Source organism: Esox lucius, chromosome 18 (assembly GCF_011004845.1).
Source record: "Esox lucius isolate fEsoLuc1 chromosome 18, fEsoLuc1.pri, whole genome shotgun sequence".
Lineage (NCBI taxonomy): Eukaryota > Metazoa > Chordata > Actinopteri > Esociformes > Esocidae > Esox > Esox lucius.
In genome coordinates, this window is record NC_047586.1 from 6,839,663 (window position 1) to 6,853,408 (window position 13,746).

The 13,746-nt window shown below is 37.8% G+C and overlaps 1 protein-coding gene across 1 annotated transcript; it reads left to right on the forward strand.

Annotated features, from left to right (window-relative positions):
- The first annotated feature begins 11,031 nt into the window (after nt 1-11,031).
- Nucleotides 11,032-13,230, forward strand: nkx2.4b (NK2 homeobox 4b). Its single transcript, XM_010882746.3, has 2 exons — nt 11,032-11,500; nt 11,661-13,230. Exons 1-2 carry the CDS (start codon nt 11,134-11,136, stop codon nt 12,335-12,337), a joined length of 1,044 nt encoding a protein of 347 aa, XP_010881048.1. The 5' UTR covers nt 11,032-11,133; the 3' UTR covers nt 12,338-13,230.
- The last annotated feature ends 516 nt before the right edge of the window (nt 13,231-13,746 follow it).

Consider the following 13,746-nt stretch of genomic DNA (forward strand, 5'->3'; position numbering starts at 1 on the left):
ATATTGAATAAGAAGTCCAGCCGGATGATGTTTGATACAAGGCAGTCATTTATATCCCTCTGATTTGCATATTAATTTTGATGATGGGTCACCTCTTGAGAAGGTTGATTAATTTAAATATCTTGGACTTGGGCTTGAATCTGAACTTTCCTTTAAGCTTCACATTGATGTTATTACAAAAGGATAAAACCAACATATGGTTGTCCGCATTTACTTTATTACTCAACTGTTTTACATTTCAATTCAGAAAAATAATAATTTCCCAGTTGATACTACCTATTTTTGACGGCCACAACGGCCATGGCCCTTGGCTCTGGCCCCGTTGCCCAGAAAAATTATTGTATGTCCTACGGCCACCATGGCCTTTGTGCCCATACTACTGTCAAAATCTGTTCCTAAATTTGTTTGTCGTTCACAACTGAAAACAACCACAAGAACGGACTACATGCAGGTAAGCAAGCTAGCTAGTTACCGATAGATAGCTGAATTTAGTGCTTAACTGAATCAAACCCATAGATAATAGAACAGTAGATGTGCTGATAGAGCCTGTATTAATCAGAATGGAGCAATTTGACAGCCCTCTTACCTGGGACCTGTTCTAAACAATCCACAATACAAAAACATGGTAGAAGTGGCATTTCAGTTCTTATAACAGCTACATTTCCTTAATAAGATATAAATAGCCACTGTCATACATGGCATAATGCATAAAATGCCTGTACTTTTCAGAATATTAACAAACAAATCTATTTGAAATAGTTTAAGAGTACAAAATGGCTATGGTCTAATGTAGGAAGATACACAATAGTACTTTTAATACAGTGCAAACGTATATTTCTTTATTTCTAAAGTTAATTTTCTGTGATTTTAAATAATAATACATGTATGAATTGTATATACATATAAATATTATCATTTTGTTTCATTGTGGAAATCAGTATTTTAGTAACAGTATGCTAAATGGAGCAAGCTAGCTCACTGAATTTGGTGTGCTAACTGTAGCATAGTTATTGGAGGACAGAAATAGGAGTACTAAGGCTACTTTTTTGTACCTAATTTTGCCATCTGCTGATTATATACAGTAGCCTATTTATGTTTTTCCATGAAAACGCGTTATTTCACATACGTTGTGTGCAACATAATTTTCTGTAGCAAGCTAGCTAATTTAAAAAGCAAACAGAATTCTGATATTGTAAAGTTACGTAGCTCAACAGCTACAGTTAGGCTGGATTAGCATTCTTGTTCATTGAATAGAAACATGGTATGTAAAGTTATGTATGTTATACATTTCTTCACTATTACTGATGTGTCAATAATGTTTCCCACCTCCTTTGTATCGTTCATCATTTTTCTGGACCAAATTACTGCTGCACAAAATACCACCATGACCATTTTTCCCAGGTAAGATCAAATCTCTCCGTTTTGGAAGGTGCGCTCATGAGCAACTGGGAAAGTTCCGACCTCCGAGTGGGAGAATACACCTGAACGCTTCTTGAGAGCTCAGGTTTGACATCACTCGACATGGCAGTGTTTGTGGTGAAAGATAATAAAACAAAAATGACGCACAAATAAGTCACTATATTAGTTTATTTAGGTCGTACTCATTTGCGCAGGTGATTGTGATGTTAATAGATAATTTGCGGTTTACTTTTGGGTAACAGGGTTAGGGTTAGGGTTAGTCATGTTAGCTTTCTGTCTAGCTGGCCTTAAATGTAACTTAACTGTCAATAGATGTCATTTCAGGGATTAAAACATGATAATTTAACTTTATGTGGAAAACAATATCAGTTGTAATAAGTTATTATTGAAAGTATGATCTTGAAAAAAAGTTAATAATGTATGTTTTTTATGTAATGTATGTTTTTTTTCTTATTAGCAATTCAAGTTGTTTATCAACATTGTTTATCAGAAAACCTCTGACACTGATCTTAGGACCCTTAATGTTGTTTTTGATTCTCTAGTTAGATTTGTTTTCAGGTGTCCCTGTAGAGCTCACCATTGTTTCATGTATAAATCACTTAAATGGTTGCAGCCTAAATCTAGAAGTCCATTTCACTGGTTTCAGTTTCTGCTTCTTTATGTTCTCATCTTAAAACAATCTGTTTATGTTTTTAATTTGTGTGTACTTATAATCTTTAATAATTTGTGCTACAAAAACTGACAAAAAATCTGATGACAAAATGCTTGAAATGCTAATATAATGGATTTATTATTGTATTCATTGAATAAAAATGTTCCTGTACAATATTTGAGGACTGGGGTGTGGTTTAAAGAGGGTTAGCGAGCTGTTTGTTTCTGTGTATTTGCTGTGTATGTTTATGTAATAATGCTTTTGTCTGTATGTGATTTATTTTGCATATGCATTTATTGGACCCCCTCAGATATGAGATACTACATCTCTAGGGGCTGTCCTAGCAATACATTAAAATTATTCCCAAACAAATGTACTAAGCATGAGAGATTTTGACACCGTGGATTTGTGTCATTCTTAAAGTTTCAAAAATGTTGGTAGAATCTTGCTCTATGGTGTGAAGACAAAGGCAATTCATGTACAGATTCCAGTAAACACGTACTCCAGCTGGCTTACATGAAACAGGGTTGTTGACTGTACTGTCCCTTGTACTGTCCACTGTACTGTCCACTGTACTGTCCACTGTACTGCCGAGTGTACTGTTTGCTACATACAGTGGATATAAAATGTCTACACAACCCCGTTAAAATGCCAGGTTCTTGTGATGTAAAAGAATGAGACAAAGATAAATCATGTCAGAACTTTTTCTGGATTGGCCAATCTGAGAAAAAGTTGTTTTGAATGAAAAATGGTTAATAGTAATAATACATCTTCTGACTTTTCTCAACTCACACCCTTTATTTGACATGCAATCTTGAGGAAACATAAACTAACAGTATATTGCGGCAAATGACACAGTACAGCATAACCCATTTTTGAGGATATTTATTTTGCATGCACTGAACATCCATTTTGTTGTTGTAGGTTTAATAGATTAGTGGGTCAGAGGTCAACAGTGCCCCCCCCCCATCCATCCACTCTGAGAGGAGGCCAGTCTTCATCCTGGCTGGGCGTTGGAGTCTAGGCTGGCCAGGGCAGGAGCCAGGTGGTCTGCACCCCTCATATGAGTGGTTTGAGTGGCTGCCTTTCCAAGAGCTCCAGGAGCACAGCTGCTTGTCCTATTGCTCTTCACAAGAGCTGGGGATTAAACGGAGCAGAGAGAGAATGCCAGACAGAGCGACAGTAGAGCACAAAATGGAAAAACTGGAAAATGTCAAAAGGAGAAGGGGTGAATCGAGATATGCCCAGGAATCATAGCACGCCTATGTCATATGCACAGGCACCAGGTGTGTGAGAATAGAGGGTTGTAAATCTATTTGAAAACTGGAATGGGAATTCAACATGGGCCCAATTGCTGCTACATTTGCTGTGTCTGTCTGGCATTTTGTGCTGTGACCACTAAAGGTTCAGGAATGGTTAGCGTTCTTGTTAGCACAAAAAAAGCTATTTGCCCAAATGCTACACTGGCAGGAACTCAAACGCTTATAGGTATAATACCGTTCAAAAGTTTGTGGTCACTTAGAAATGTCCTTGTTTTCGAAAGAAAAGGAAACATTTTGTCCATTAAAATGACATCAAATTGAATAGAAATACAGTGTGGACATTGTTAATGTTGTAAATGACAGTTGTAGCTGGAAACGGAGGCCCATTATCAGCAACCATCACTCCTGTGTTCCAATGGCACGTTGTGTTTGCTAATCCAAATGTATCATTTTAAAAGGCTAATTAATCATTAGAAAACCCTTTTGTTTTTCATTAGTGATTATGTTAGCACAGCTGAAAACTGTTGTGCTGATTAAAGAAGCAATAAAACTGCTCTTTAGACTAGTTGAATATCTGTAACATCAGCAATTGTGGGTTTGATTACAGGCTCAAAATGACCAGAAACAAAAAACTTTCTTCTGAAACTGATCCGTCTATTCTTGTTCTGAGAAATGAAGGCTATTCCATGTGAGAAATTGCCAAAAAACTGAAGCTCTCATTCAACAACGTGTACTACTCCCTTCACAGCACAGCACAAATTGGCTCTAACCAGAATAGAAGGAGGAGTGGGAGGCCCTGGTACACAACTGAGCAAGAGGACAAATACATTAGTACGTAGTAAAGAGTAGTTTGAGAAACAGACGCCTCACTGATTCTCAACGGGCAGCGTCATTAAATAGTACTCGCAAAACACCAGTCTCATGACAAAAGCAAAGTTTGAAGGATACAATTATTATTTCAGTTGAAATTTGTTTGAAATCTCTAACCTTGACAATGACTATATTTCCTATTCAAACTCATTTAATGTAAGTTTTTATGGAGAACAAGGACATATCTATGTGACCGCAAACCTTTGAACAGTAGCGTCGGTAGTCACACTGGGAAAAACCCACGGAGGAATGGCCCTGACAAGAAAAACATCAGGATGCAATTAACCACACAGAGGTCAGACATCGCTTGGCAAGGGTTCGGTTAGAGGAGCTCACTCTTCCGTACAGCCAATCAATATAGTAAGAGACATCAGGAGCGTTAATGATCCATCTCTGAGGGATAAACTGTGTGGACACGTTCTGCCAGGTGGGTGTAAATCCGCTTGAACTGTCTTTTCACACCATAATGACTGTGTAGTGGGCTCCTTAACACAAAAGGGAACACACAACGTGATTAGTCCCATAATATCAATGCCTCATTTTCGAATACTGCATTTTTCCTGATCCGCAGAGGGCAATCTTCTTCAGTTATCCGGGACAGCGATATGGGTGATTTAGATGAAAATGCAATCACTTTCCTGAGTGTTTATGTGGTTTGCTTAATGAATTGTGACGTAGGGCCTTCGCTTCAAAGAATAGGCCCGAGACAGTTTAATTGAGATACCAACACTGCAAAGTGCCACTTATCTTCGTACTCCATGTTGGACACTTTGTGGCTGTGCTTTTTATTACAGACTAGCGTAACCAATATAGCCGCAGAACATCCCATTACACCTGAAAACCTGACTGAACAAGAGACGGTACCCATCACAGTCCCCGGTAATATGAAACATAGCAGAATTATGCCATAATGTTGTACTTACGCCATACGCCGTTACATACTGTTCACACAAGTTTAGCATTCACAAATCGATGGTGTGTCCCATATATCCTTCCCACAACATCAGGACATTCTAGCGACTACGCTTTTCAATGGTCCTGGCAGCGTGCCGGGGCTACAGCTCCGCTAGGGCCATGGTGAATGCCGGTCATATTACACCCAGCATCTGCAAACTCTAAATTGGCCAGCACCATACAATGGCTCACATCAAAGGAACAATCATAGTTCATCTCAAGTGCATGCACAATTCACCAGGGGAGGGATCAGCCATGTCCAACAAAGTGGTCTTCTTCCCATAATGCATCATCTTCCTTGTTCTTGGTGGATGTCTTTGCATATTCATGTCTTTTTCCGAGTGGCCCTTTAATTATATGCAGCAGATTCATATTCATTGGATCATTGTTTTGTACACGTTCTCTTGCCAAATGTGCAGAAATAGGAATGTGTCACATATTTTGTAACTATTGCTAACAATTCGTTTGGTTAATATGGGATGGAATCACAACAGGATGTCATTATATTAGATGTTCTACATTTATTGATTAAATGTCTTTTTTATTAAACAGATCTGGGGGAAAAAACTTACTCCCCCAAAAAGACTGGATGTGAGAAGCTCAGATGTGATTGGTCAAAAGTAGTGAATACCTTAATTGGGCTGTCCTGTCTAATGCAGACATGGAGTAAAAACATCAATACAAAACAGATTCTCAAAGGAGCTTGTAAAGAGATTTTTTTTAAATCAATGTTTGGAGTCACCAGATTAAAGTTTTCCAACAGAACGGCATCAATTTGATGTGTATCCTTATGGTGATTGGACCTGATGTTGACTGGGTGTCAGAAACACATGAGAAATGTGGCCTTGAGATGCAATCACATTCAGTATTAGTGTATTGGCTGTGTTGTCTGCCTGTCACACACATATTTGGTACTAACAGCTTACTGGGCTATTTCGAGTTCTAAAAGAGCTGTTCCCTTGCTAAAAAAAGAATACCTAAGGTGTATAATTTTGGAAGCACTTAAACTATACTTTTGTTCAGTAAATTGTATTAAAATACTAGATAAGTACTATTTAAATAATAAGAAGACTAATTAAGTGGGTTTTAATGGACCCACATATTTCATATTTAGTATTGTTTATAATGCATTATTGTATAGCAGGTTAGTACATTTACAATATACTCCAAATGTATTTCAGATATATACTATTTGTATAACATAAGTATACTTAATTTCTATATTAATACTATTTATAATTCTATTTAAAAAAAACTATTTTTATTAAATATTATTTGAAAACTATTTAGTGTACTAAAGTACAACTTACTAAAGTATAAGTGCTTTCAAGATAATATACTTTGAGTATACTACTTTGGCGTGTGTTTAGTTTAAGATGTTGCAGTTCAAATACATAAAGATTATAATAATCCTATAAAATGCATAGTATGTATTATGACGTTTATTGGACCATTATTGCTAAAGTTATTAAAGATGTAAGGAATATGTGTTTTAGTTGATTCATTTAGTATTTATAAACCATCAAATACCTTTTTGAAAAAAAAGTTTTACAACTAGGCCAGCTATTACTACAATAATATGCATCCGGTTTGAGGTGCCTTTGACCATCATTGAAAAACGTATTTATATAAAATATAATTGAATGGATGTATTGATTATTAACACATCAATAGATGCATTTAGAATAACTTTAGAATGTTAGGCACGTGGAATGAATAAAACTAATAATAAATTACTAATAATTACAAAAAACTTTCGACTTTTCCGCGCTCACGCTATTCAACCTTTTAATCCGGTCTCTAACTATGAAAGGTAGCCAGCACCGAGGTGCGCATGTGAATGTCTGTTGAATAAATAAACACAGATAAATGCCGAAAGACGTAGATAAAGCTATTTTTGTCCGTTCTATGCAATAATGATCATATTTCATTCATCAGCAAAGGTGTAATTGTGTTTTGTGGCATACAGCGACTATACAGCCAGAGATAACGCTTTGCGCACTTCCAGATGAATGGTATAGGCCAGAGGTATCAAGTTTTTCGATAAGTTGTTTTATTTAACAGTGCTTTACATACGTAGCAGACATACTACACGTTTACATTGACATTTTAGTTATCTGGATGACGCTCTTATCTAAAGCTACTTACAGTTGCTTTAATCTTAAAATTGTGCAACTATACAACACAACAAAGTAAGTTAGATAATAGCAAACCGTTGGGAGGTAGGTTATTGAACCGCAATATAACTTGAAGCAAGAAATATGATATTAGGAATTTGGTGAATATGATGTGAGGTTCGTTGACATGATAGATTTGATAGTTTATAAAATTAGTAGGCCTGATGTTTCCGTATGTACCAAGGTATCTTCTGAATTAGGTTAAAACCATTTAAATAATTTCACACTGTACAGGCATTCCTGGTTAATTAATTTCCAATTGTAGTTTTATCAATTTTGACTACCACTCTACATCACAAACGAAATTTTGCTCGTGCATGCCAACTGCAACATTTTGGGCAGGGCCTTCTGCCTACAAAAGAAGCCACAACGTGCTACCACCATGGAACCGTAATATTGAGGAGCCTTTATCTGACCTTTCCTCTTGTAAAACACATTGCCATTATTTGCAGTACATCGTCTTCGGCAAACATAGGCTTAACGTGCAAATACAGGGATTTTGGTGTAATTGAAATACTCTAATCGTTTATAAAGCACTGACCAAACAAAGAAAGCAGCCCTACATGTTGATTGTGCCCATGGGGTCCTTTCCATCTTCCCGTGCGTTGGAAGTGATGTAGAAACACGATTCCGTGCGCTTAGTATTTGGTAAGCACAGCTGCACTGTGTAATACGGCGGACCTATTGCAAATAGCATTTCTCTCCACTTCGTTACATGTTTATCCTGAGAAAAGGGTTGTCCATCTGATACTGTCGGCCTGTGTGGCTAATATTCCCGTAAATAATGTCCATCCAAATCTTGTTCCTTTCTTGTTGCACTCGCCGTGACATTAAAGTTGAGATCATAGGTTTTCATTTTGTTGAATTGGGTTAACAAGCACGGACTCTAAACAAGCTCATTTGCTTCACTTACATCTCTGGTGCATTAGCAGGAGCGGTTCAGGACCCGGACCCTCAGTCTAAGCGCACAAACCCTTTACTGACCTCTCCAAATCTCTCTCATGTTATTGAGCCAGTGATGGCGGAATGCATCAAGTGGCCCATTGATAGCAAATATGCCATCACTCTACTCCAAGACGTAGGGGCCTTTTCAAATATAAGCTACAGCTTCGCATGAGGTTTTAGTTGGTTTACGTTACTTGATGAATAAGCACCAACCTGTCCTGTTTATGGGGGATAGGCGATGCAAAATTAACAAAAAACATTTGAATATAGCTAAATTATCATTCAGAAAACACAGTTATTCTCAATTTGGTTTCAGAAGTTTATACACCCCAAGAATATTGCCGGAAAGCAAAAGCACACGTCATTATTTAGACCCATAACATGATTGTGGGGGCGGTTGTTCGGGGGGAGGGGGGAGGGGGGGGGTTCATTGTCCTTTTTAGTTTATAATATTGATTTACTCACCAGCCCAAAACAGTATGTGTAATTACCAGGAAGACTATTTCGACTGTTTAATGATCTGAAACTTTCTTTGGCAGATATGAGAAACGGGCTGTATTTTTTAATACGATTTTGCCTAATATTGTAAGCTAATTACCATCCTATGTATTCCTAAATTCCTGTATCGCCAAATGATTTGGTCCTATTTTGGGTTTCATAGGATGTAGTTACTTTCTTAGTTCACCTGGAACACCATAATAACCTAAATATTCTATTGGTTTACGTTTAATAGTAGCTACACAAATGATTAGATTGAAAAAGCAACTTAAATGTTAAGTCTAATTGTACTAGTTACATTAATAATGATGCATTCATTTTAAATAATATTCCCGCAAAAATGAAAATAATTCAAACGTAATGTACCTGATACAAACTGCAATTTCAATTGAACCGAACCGAAACCAAATCTTCATATCATTTTTTTTGTTGTATTCGAATAAGGTTTTTATATGAAGACCTGTTTTATTATTGCCATTTTGATTATCCATTGCAGTGGAATTGAAGCACGCAGTAGAATAGAAGAAATAAGAGTGCGGTGGCCCCCGGCCGTAGCCTCTGACTGAAAGGACCATGAGGTTGAGAGGTTTGGTTATTTGCATACAGAAACACAGTGCTGTAGTGTGTAGCCTGTACGTTGAGAAGGCTAGTCTATTTCTAACGGCCACCACAAAACCCTTGGTTTATCATGTAGAACATGTGGATAGAATATAGACATGACTTGAAGAATGCATCCAATTCACCCAACCTACGAATTTGAACAATGGGCTACATTATAGGCAAAAGTGTAAAACTGGACGTTGGGAACAATGTTATCGAAATGAAATAAGCTACCCACTTGACTTACAGCTACCCAGAATGACAGAATAAAGCAATAGACATAACAGTAGACTCTCGACAGAGAGAAAAGCTCATTTATCAAGAAAGCGTTTGAATTAGCCCCAGAACATAACTTGACCAAAATCACAAAACCAAAATAATACCAGAAGAATAATATTTTAATATGCCAGTCACTGTGTGCACAGTGGGCTATGTAAGCATAATAGGCCTATTCTCCCGGTTATATTATCACATTTATAGATAATATAAATTAGGTGAAGTTAAGAGACATTTTCCCCATTAGAATCAACACCTATTATCATGTCAACAGCCTTTACCTCACATTTGGGGTAAAACGATAAGCAGGTTTATAGTGACTTAAAAGTCACGATATAAATACAATTAAGCCTAGAATATAAAATTTTAAGATGCTTTGAGTTTGGCATGCAAACTCCCATATTCTACCTCTGAAGCATTCGATGAGTAATTGAGCAGGTGAAAAAGGTAAATCGTCTTTCTGAGATTAATGACCATTGATCAAAGTAAACGACAACAATGATGGATTAACTTAATTACCCTGTACACAACATGGGCTACTCATATATATATATATTTATATTAATATGTAAGTACTTAAAACACATTTAATTGTCGTATGAGTATCGATTTCACCATTTCAAATTGATTTGAATCCGTGCTATCTTTGCGTTGTAGGACATGTGCTCAGCTATCCGTTAACTACGTGTTATTGGAAGCTGTAAAGACCAGGGTGAGTGGAAATCAAGACAAAAACAGTAGCATTTCGTATTCGTTAAATGAGTGAATGATGTCAACGCATTATGTTAGCAGAAAATGTAATTGTGTTATTTTCACGCTTAAGCTAGATATATATGTGCATATAAAAGTATTGTGCATGGTTTGATAATTAAATTGAGTAAAGAATAAGCAAAAAATATAACAGATCAGAAAAACGATAAGGGAAATGGTAAGAATGTGACAGATTGGATAATGAACAATGGTGTGCTGATGTTGGAGCCTGATTCTCTGTCTCTTGTGTCTGGTCGAAGAGGCTCTCGAGTTAATAAAAATGTTGCTATTTCAATAATCATTGCAGCTTTACCTAAATTCACATGTACTATAGCCCGTAGAGACAAAATAAACGTTCAACATATACGTTTAAAACCAGGTCTATATTCCAGGCATTTATGAAGAATTTGGCGACTAAACCATCTAGATAACATCTATCTTATCTCAATTCAAAAGTAACGTTTTCTTCAATTACCCCGGTAAAATGTCAATGGCCATTGTTGGCTCGTTTGGTTCGTTGCTCCGCCCCTAGTGTTTGTCGTAAACCTGGCGCCTGGCTAGAGTAAATCCAAAATAAGAGCGTCCAAGGCTCCCCTCCTTCTCTAAGGCGACCAATTGATATCTCAGACGAAGCCACAAGTAGGCTTTCTTGTTCAGCAAGCAGTGAGGGGAACACAGCACCACGGCCGGGCTTGTTCCGCGTTATCCAAATTCACCTGCGGGCTAAACCATGTCCCTGAGTCCCAAACACTCAACTCCTTTCTCTGTGACAGATATTTTATGCCCGATTGAGGAGACTTACAGAAAGTTTGGAGGCATGGACAGTACAGGGAACCTCGGGTCTCCGCTGGGTGCATACCGACAAACTCAGGTGTCTCAGTCGGGAATGCAGCAGCACTCCATGGGCCACAACACCGCGGTGGCGAGCGCCTATCACATGCCACACACTGTCTCACAGTTTTCCAGCGCCATGGGAGGCTACTGCAACGGAAGCATCGGAAATATGGGAGACCTCCCGTCTTACCAGGACACCATGAGGAATGGCGCAGCAGCAACTGCATGGTACAGCGCTAACCCCGAACCCCGTTATCCAACAAGTAAGTAGAAAAGGCTAGTTTATTTTTGTTATTTGATACTTTTTAGAAATGCAAAATGCAATGTATTTACCATAGCCATCTGACGTAAAATACCAATTTAAATGACACGTAGTGCGTTGCGCGATGTGATTTGATCATTACAGTATCTATTGATTTCAAGTTTCTAGGTTCATGGGGGCTTCCACTGGAATGAACATGAGCGGCATGGGGACCTTGGCAGGGATGGACGCAACAAAATCTATGGTGACCTTACACACAGCGCCGAGGAGAAAACGAAGGGTTCTCTTCTCTCAGGCCCAGGTGTACGAGTTGGAGCGGCGGTTTAAGCAGCAGAAATACCTGTCGGCGCCAGAGAGAGAACACCTGGCGAGCATGATCCATCTGACGCCAACACAGGTCAAGATTTGGTTCCAGAACCACAGATACAAAATGAAACGCCAGGCGAAGGACAAAGCGACACAGCAGATTCAACCAGAGAATGTCAACGGCTGCCCTCAGCAACAATCGCCGAGGCGCGTGGCAGTCCCTGTTCTCGTGAAGGACGGCAAGCCCTGTCAGAACGGATCCAGCACGCCAACGTCTGGGCTCCAGCAGGTGCAACAACAACAGAACATGTCGGGTGGAGGAGCAATGTCAGCACAGGGTATTGCAGTGGTTAATCACCACCAGAATCAGCCGGTAAATCATCAGTTATCCTCTGCCGAAGAACTGGAGGAAATGTCCCCCAGTCCTCCTATTTTACAGAGCCACATTAACATGGCTCAGACAGACGCGGCTCTTCTCGAGTACACCAATAACATGGTCAGTTCAAACCTCCTATATGGTAGAACTTGGTAGGCAGAATTCTACCATTTAAAAAGGTTTATTTTAACTTTGGAAACCATTACGTCAAGTGGAATTTAAAGCCAGGGGGACCGTGGTCGTTGGTGACAAGTAGGACAACAAAAACACAGTTTATTGACATTGGAGAGTTGCATGGTGCCCTTTGCAGTCGACCGTTTGTGATTACTTTTAAAGAAGATTAGTTCATATTTGATACAATTGTGACTCCAACCACTCGGTGACGGTATTAGGCTTATAAAAGACAAAGTGACGTTTTATTTGTTGGAATTATAATTTTTTTGAGAACACATGAGGGTATCAGGCCGAAGTACTGTAATATTTCGAATAATCAACCTGAACTGTATAAGTTAGCTAACAAACATTTAATGTGACTATTTTTTTTAACGAATTATTTGTTCGTTAGATCATTTTGTAAATGACAAATGTGACTGCTGCTGCATAGCATAAATATCTATCACAATCGAGTGTAATTTTAACAAGCATTGCTGCTTATTCATGTTGATGAAATAATTCTAAAGTACATTGACTGAAATGCAACAATTTTCACAGTTATAGAATAATTATGATTTCAAGCGTGAAGGTGTAATGTAATAAAATGACTCCAATAATATTACCTACATTATAGCAATGCTACAATTTTTTTTATCAGTTCTTATTGCCACCACCCCATCTTTGAAATCGGATATAATTATACATTTAAATATAATTACCGTTTAAAAGGGACATCACAGAAACATTCAGCACGTTGTCTATATATTCAGCATTAGAAAGCCCTAGAATGCGAGACGATTTGCAAGCGATTCAATAAGGCCTCCGTTTCTCAGGCTAATGATTGGGAAAAGATAAGAAAAAGATGTAGGCCTATTATTAAATTCTTAAAATATGAGAAATGCCAAACGAATGTAACAACGCAATTGTAATTATTGTTTCAGATTCTCATTTCCAATAAATATACTTTGTTATTCCTAGGATCTGTGTGATTTGAATTTTCTTGAAATATAGGCTAACAAAATCGTAGCCTACTTTTTCCTACTATGTAATAGGGTCTCAATTACATAAAATAATTGTTACAGTTGTGTAGGCTTAGGCTTACATTAAGCCATTAATCTACCAATAAAATGCAACACTGATATTTAGCAAAACAACTATGGAATAACATAGGATGGTTTCGTATAATTATAATGAATCAAACGAAGGTTCAATGGAGTTGCCATTGTTAATCGATGTACATTATGACGCATTAACGATAGAGACATCGTTTCCGGATAGTGGGAAAAGGTAGAGCAGTGTTCCAATGCTGACCCTATGCCACTGGACTAATGAGTTAAGGTGACAAAAAAATAGAAAAAATATGTGTTCTCCCAAGAAGTACAATTAGCTCGTTAACTATTTTGGAATTTCGC